This window comes from Nelusetta ayraudi, unplaced genomic scaffold (genome assembly GCF_046127955.1).
Source record: "Nelusetta ayraudi isolate G7.1 ecotype Tasmania unplaced genomic scaffold, CSIRO-AGI_Nayr_v1 ptg000084l, whole genome shotgun sequence".
NCBI classification, from domain to species: domain Eukaryota; kingdom Metazoa; phylum Chordata; class Actinopteri; order Tetraodontiformes; family Monacanthidae; genus Nelusetta; species Nelusetta ayraudi.
In genome coordinates this window covers 5,640,001-5,646,788 of record NW_027466134.1, presented here as the reverse complement: position 1 = coordinate 5,646,788, position 6,788 = coordinate 5,640,001, and the positions used below count along the sequence as shown (strand labels likewise).

Sequence of the window (6,788 nt, the reverse complement as noted above, 5' to 3'; positions counted from 1 at the left end):
GAACAGTCTGATGGATTATTTTTAAAACTGTATTTTGTTGTCTGAAACCACAAAGTGGTCAGGTTTTTTCTTAATTTGTCACAAATCAAATGAATGAATTTTTTTTTTGAAAATTTGTAACAGTAAAAAGTCACATTGAGACATTTTTATTTTTGTCCCAGTTTCTAAAAGATTTAAGATTGAAGAAAATGTTTTTCAAAATGCAATTTAAAAAAAATCCTGAAAATGGCCAAAAGTGAATAATAAATTCTCAAATTAAACTACGAAAAGAAAATGCAGATTTTTTTTTTATTTTGGGGGTAATTAATATTTCCAGACAAACTGAAGAGTGCAGATGTGTTTGCATCTGATTGGTCGGTACAATCGCGACACCCGTTAACTGTGACAGCTTCATCTTCCTGACAAAACACGACAGCTAGACAGCTAGCTAGCTGGATGGTTAGCTTATCCTACCATGTGGTCTTCTGAGTTGCAATAATTCCAAATGAAATGAAGGTGGAAAACACCTAAAGAAACGGATTTGAACTCAAATCTTTGGTTTTAAAATGTTCAGGGGGAGGGGCTAATAAACACAAGTGCAGATAAAAACACACACACGATGGTACAAGTGTAAAATCTTTCGGCGTTATAAACTTCTCTATATTTCTCTGTGTAAATGTGACTCTGGATGCATAAAAGGTCAATATTCTGAAACTCTGATGATGATGATGATGATGATGATGATGATGATGATGTGCAACTCCGGAAAACTCCGTCCGGACTTTTCAATCTCTGAGAAAAAAGTTTAAAGTTAGAAAAAACAAACAAAAAAGAACCTGCTACCTGCCAAACACTATACATCTGTCGTAGAACTCTGAGCAGCGCCGCCCTGCTGGCCATCCAACATCAAATAAAGGGGAAATAGACAACCAGAACTCCTCCATAAATGTTTTTTTTTCTTTGCTTTTCTTTAATAAATGTATATTTCCATATAAAGACATTCAACAAGTGAAGCAATGCAAGTACAGTTTCAAGTCGTCCAGTTTTGGGATGTTTTGTGTTACGAGTTCCCCAAACAAACAAAAATTCAGCTTAAAGTTAAAAACCAACACCGTCACACTGATGATGATGGACGGATGGAGGTATTTGAGCAGGGAAGGTGACATCGTTTTGCTGGGGACAATGATGTCGCTGCCGTCGCTAAGCTAAGCTAACAACAGCTGATGTGGTGTTTAGAGGTTGAAACCCAATGACGATGTATAAAAAAACCCTGATTTTTGAGTGGGCGGCTTGGCTGTGGGAGTTCCAATGGTAAACTTTGAGACACCTGAGGGTTGAGGACGCTAGCGTCACGAGGCGTTAGCGTGTTAACTATGGAAAAATAATATAAAAAAAAAAATACAAAGAAAACATTCAAAAGAAAATAAAAATGAAAAGAATAGGATAAGGTTGGACAGTGTTGGACACTAAAATGATCCCATTTGTTTTACATTCAAGATTTTTTTTATCGTCAGGCCCCCCCTGCAGATGGCACCAAAAACACGGGCGGTGTACAGTACAACCCAGAGCGAGAAAAAACCCAGAAACAAGCAAACAAACAGAAAACCTTCATATTTTGCCTCAAAGAAAGAAAACAGTTTGCCCGACTCGTTTTCTATCTGAATGAAGACATTAAGTTGAGGGCCCCCTACAGTACGGGAGGCCAACTGCCTTCCTTCCTTTTCCCATCTGCAGGTTTCACAGTTTGCTGTCTGACAAAAAACAGTTTTTGGCACACTGTCACCTGAATCTGGTTCAACACTGAGAGAGAAGAATTATTGTTGTAGTTTTTTGGACCACCGAACCGAACCAACCGGGACAAACCGGTTGCACCCGTTGGAAAAAAAACCCAAACATTTGTTATCGCTTCTTAAAAATGGAATTCAGTTTTCACGTCTCAATGGCTTTAAGCCCTGCCCACCTCTCGGTCATGTGACATGGAGTGCAGGGGTGGGTTTCAGATAAACTGACGGTGGAAACAACAACTAAATGTTGTATTATTCACTCAGTGACGCCACCTACAGGTAAACCACCAAAACCACCACCACCACCACAAACAACATCAATGGCCCTCTTCCTAAAACCTGATACACTCCGACAGACACCCCCATGTGTGTGTGTGTGTGTGTGTCAGCCTGCCTGCCTGCGTGTCCATACACTGTTCAAACACCAGGGGGCGATAGCGGACCCATAGTTGCAGGTGTTCAACTGAAGACCTGTCCCTGCATATATATGTGAATGTGTGTGAGAAAGAATGCGTCTGTCTGCCTTCGTGTCGGGATGCCTGTGTGTGTGTTTCCATACACTGTTCAAACACCAGGGGGCTGCTTCGTTGGCTAGCGAGCCACTCTGCTAATGTGCAAGAATCGTCTTTGTTCTGCTGAGAAAAAACAAACAAAAAAAACAAAGATCATCACTGTCTTTTTGATTTTTTTTGAGTGGAGACACCAGGGGGCGATGTCACGACACAACCAGCTGGCTGAAAAAAAGTTGAGCCAGGACGACCCACACAGACAGACAGACAGATGCTAATTAGCTCGCTAACTCCTAGCCTCAGATTGCACGTTAGTTCAAGTGTTGTCACGGTTTCCTCCGTCACCACCTACAGGTATCAAAAAACACCTTCGTCAAAGCTTATCCAGTCTGAAAAAAATAAAGATAATAATAATATTGAATGATAACTATAATAACGGAAACTAGACAACAGTCGTTAGCTGCGCTAGCTCTCTGGTTGGAACCACACACAGGATGTTAGCTAAGTTTTGGTTTCCTTTTGAAGGATCACTTCCTGTCACATCGGCCAATAGCGGACGAGAAGATGATGTCAGCGGCTCTGGAGAGGCTGTTTAAGTGCTTGTTGTGTGTGTGTGTGTGTTTTCCATGTGTGGCATCAGTTGTTTGTCACTCGTTCATCTTCATTCAAGTCAAAACTTGCCCCTCCTCCACTCTCCCCCTACCCTCCTCTCTCTCTCTCTCTCCACTTGCAAACTTTGGTTCTGATCTGCGACACGCTGGCAACAAAAAAAACCCAACAAATAAAATAAAATAAACAACATCAAAGGTTCCAGCGAAGCCAAAGAACAACAGAGGTTCTGAAGATCCAGAAGGTACTTCAGCAGCAGCAGCAACAGCAGCAACAAGTCCAGGTGGAGGGAGGGTGGGGTAACTTCCTGGACTAAGCTCCGCCCCCCCCTCCCTCCCTCCCTCCTTCCCCCCCTTCCACTCTCACTCTCTCTCTCTCTCTCACTCTCTCTCTCTCGCTACATAATTTTTTCGCTCTTGGACGGAGAACATCGACATCTTCTTCTTCTTCTTGCACTAAGCTCATAAAGTTATCGGGCCTGAACATAAATCTGGAGGTGGGAGGGGGAGAGGGGGGTGAGTCTTGGTGGTCCTAGTCTGGGTCCAGACTAGAAGTCTGAGCTTCAGGCTTTAGGTAGCAGCAGCAGAGTCGAGCTGAAACTCTGGAACTTCACTTCCTTCACTTGCTTCCTTTGTTCAGTCGTTTGTTTGTTCGTTGTTGTTTGTTTGTTTTTTTAAAAGTTTTTTTTCTTCACATTCACAAACATTTAGAAAAACTTCCTTGTGCAAATCCAGCAGTCTTTAGAAAGAAGAATGCCCTCTGTACAAAACAGAAAAAAGGTTCAGGTAAAAAAAAACAACAAAAAAAAACAGAGCTCCAAAGTGGCTGTGTGTGTGTGTGTGTGTATGTGTGTGTGTGTATTGTGTTTTTGTAAAAAAATTTATAAAGTTTTTTGGGCAGGATGAGATTTTTCAGCTGCAGTACATCAAGTGGCCACTGGGCAGAATCACCACACTGCCATAATGATAGTCCAATATCTAGTTATTATAATGAAACATCTAAGATTTAAAAGCAGTGGGTGTGTGTGAGTCTATACACTGTTAAAACACCTGAGGGCGCCAGCGGGACCCATCATGCAGGTGACCAACTGAAGATAAAGACCTGCATCTGCATCAATCTGTGAATGTGTGTTCCAGCAGCCAGGTGAGACACTTCTTCTTCTTCTTCTTCTTCTTCTTCCCTGTGTGACAGCGCCACTCTGTGGCTGTGCAGGTGGGTGAGGGAGGGGGAGTGCCCGGGTGAGGGGGCGTGGCCAGGTGGGCTTCACCTGTGCGTGGAGGTGGGCGGGGCCTGAGCGTGGACGGGGTGGGCCAGCCTGACGGGCAGCGAATCGTTGTGCTGCACCAGCGACACCTGCTGGTAGTGCAGCACCAGCTCCTTCAGCGAGCCGTACAGGTTGAAGGGCTCAGCGAAGCCGAAGCCCCGTGGCGTGCTGTGGATGACGCAGTGCTTCACCTCGCTCTCCACCCTGGAGAGAGAGAGAGAGAGAGAGAGAGGGAAATCAATCAATCAATCCATCCATCAATCAATCGGCTTCATTCATGTAGCACCAGGCAGCCAACACAAAGCAAACTGACCCACAACAAATGCATGTGGAGACAAAGGACAAGAGAAAATATATGAAAGTGAATAAAAGAGAAATTAAATGCTTGAACTCTGACTTTTAACTGACCAATCAGGTGCCTCCGCTCAGAAATGCTAAATTTAAGTGGTATAGATAGATAGATAGATAGATAGATAGATAGATAGATAGATTTTTGTATATATATATTTAAAAATGTTTTTAATCGTGAGTTGGTTCTGGCTGTGCTCTCATAAAGCACCAAAGGTGGCAGTAGTGAGCTCTGAGAGGAGGAGGAGGTGGTGGGGAAGGTAGAGGAGGAGGAGGAGGAAAAAATGGAGGAGCTGGAAAGGGACATGTAGGAGGTGGGAGGTGGAAGACAAAGAGAAGGAGGTGGGAAGAGAAAGGAGAAGGTGCAGGAGAAAGAGGAGGAGTAAGATGAGGAAGGGCAGGAGGTGGAGGAGGAGAATGAGGAGGAGGAGGATGAGGAAGGAAGAAGAGCAGTAGGAGCAGTTACTGAAACTACAGAGCAGGCGTAGCAGCAGGAGGAAGATGAGGAGAATGAAGAGCAGGGGATGGAGGGGGAGGAGGAGGAAGAGGAGGAAGAGCAGTAGCAGCAGCCACTCACACTACAGAGCAGGCGTAGCAGCCCTTCTTGCTGCTCTCCCGCACCAGGAAGGCTCCGTCTCTGCGTCCCAGCAACAGCTGCTCCGCCTCCGTCCTGCTGACGGAGCCCACGAACCAGCTCCTCTCATCCCAGTGAGGGAGCTGCTGCTGCTGCTCGCCAACACTGGAGACCCTGACACACACACACACACACACAGACACAGACACAGACACAGACACAGACACAGACACACACACACACACACACACACACACACACACACACAAACACACACACACACACACACACACAGGATCAGGGTTTAGATCATCGATGTATTACTATAAGAACTGGACAGTGCACTACTCATATGGCAGCATGGTGGTTCTTATCCCCCCAGAGGCCACTTGAGGTACTGCAGCCAACAACCCTAAACTACCCTAATGTCACTTTAACTTAATGTGTATATGTACATATATATATAAATCAATGTTAGGCTGTTTAGTGGTTGACCTAAACAGCGATTCATCACAAGCCATTCTATTTAAGATTTTAAAGTGGTGCAGTTCCAGTGTATGGGCACCAGGGGGAAGCAGAGGGGTGAGACTCACTCCTCTTTGTTGTCGTTCTTGATTCCCAGCCAGTCGTTGATGCGCTTCTGTCGCACACCCTTCTGGTTGAGCCACCTGGAGATGGAGAGAGAGAGAGAGAGAGAGAGAGAGAGAGAGGGTGGGGGGGGGAGAGAGAGAGAGAGAGAGAAAGTTAACAAGGCAGCAGGTGTGGGCTCCACCAGTTGCTCCTCCAAACACTCCAAAGACTTGAATATTTAGATTTATTATATTTAATTCAGTTTATCTAAAATGTTAATAATTTGCTACACAACATGCACACACACACATCTGTGCTGTACAAGTAAAAGTTGATCGATTGACTGACTGGCCAATCGATTAACTGATTGATTGATTGATTGATTGACAGAGACTCACACCAGGTGTTGGTCCCTGATCTTGCGCAACTGGATGAGGTCGGGCTTCAGGCTGTTCATCTTCTTGTCGGTCTCTCGGTGCTCCAGCGCCTGGGTCTTCAGCTCCTGCTCCAGCCTCTGTCGGCTGTCATGGATGTCGCCCAGACGAGACTTGAGCTTCTCGTAGTTGACCAGGATTCTCTCCATCTCCTGGTCGCTGCCCTCCAGGAGGCAGCAGCGCTCCACGTAGTCCCTGCTGTGGCGCTCCTGAGTGTGGCACTGCTCCTCAAAGATCTTGATGGTCTCGTTGAAGGCCTCGATGGCAGTCCGCTTCATCTGGATCTCCTGGTGGACAGAGGAGGGGCAGGAAGGAGGAGGAGTTGAGTGGGCATGCTGGCCAGGTGCTGAGGCAGCAGGTGAGAGGAGGTGTTCAGCTCACCTGGGAGGTCTTGGTGTACTCCTCGTACAGACGGTCATACTCTTTGCTCTTGTCCTGGAACTGGCTGTGATACTCCTGCAGCTTCTTCCCCACCGCATCAATGTTGTCCTCCTTCACCAGCTGGTCCTGAGGAGCAGCAGCGGGAGGAGGAGGAGGAGGAGATGCAGCATCAGAATCAGACAGACAGACATGCTGAAGAACCAACTCGGCCTCCAGGGGGCGACCCCTAGGCGCCCAGGACCCTTAATGCAGGTGTCCAACTGAACATAAGGACCTGTAACTGCATATATATGTGAATGTGTGTTTTTGTGAGAGAGAGAGAGGAGGAGAGGGAGA

At 45.9% G+C, this 6,788-nt stretch overlaps 1 protein-coding gene across 1 annotated transcript in view; it reads right to left on the bottom strand.

Annotated features, from left to right (window-relative positions):
• Positions 1 to 326: 326 nt before the first annotated feature.
• Positions 327 to 6,788, bottom strand: part of LOC142900720 (phosphatidylinositol 3-kinase regulatory subunit gamma-like) — a 13,386-nt gene continuing 6,924 nt past the window's right edge. Inside the window, exons 5-10 of the mRNA XM_076045171.1 lie at positions 6,453 to 6,578; positions 6,036 to 6,358; positions 5,661 to 5,735; positions 5,071 to 5,241; positions 3,242 to 4,349; positions 327 to 3,210 (exon numbers count right to left, since the gene is read on the bottom strand). Of these exons, the coding sequence (XP_075901286.1) occupies positions 4,145 to 4,349; positions 5,071 to 5,241; positions 5,661 to 5,735; positions 6,036 to 6,358; positions 6,453 to 6,578 (900 nt within the window). The 3' untranslated portion in view covers positions 327 to 3,210; positions 3,242 to 4,144. The remainder of the gene's footprint in view (positions 3,211 to 3,241; positions 4,350 to 5,070; positions 5,242 to 5,660; positions 5,736 to 6,035; positions 6,359 to 6,452; positions 6,579 to 6,788) is intronic.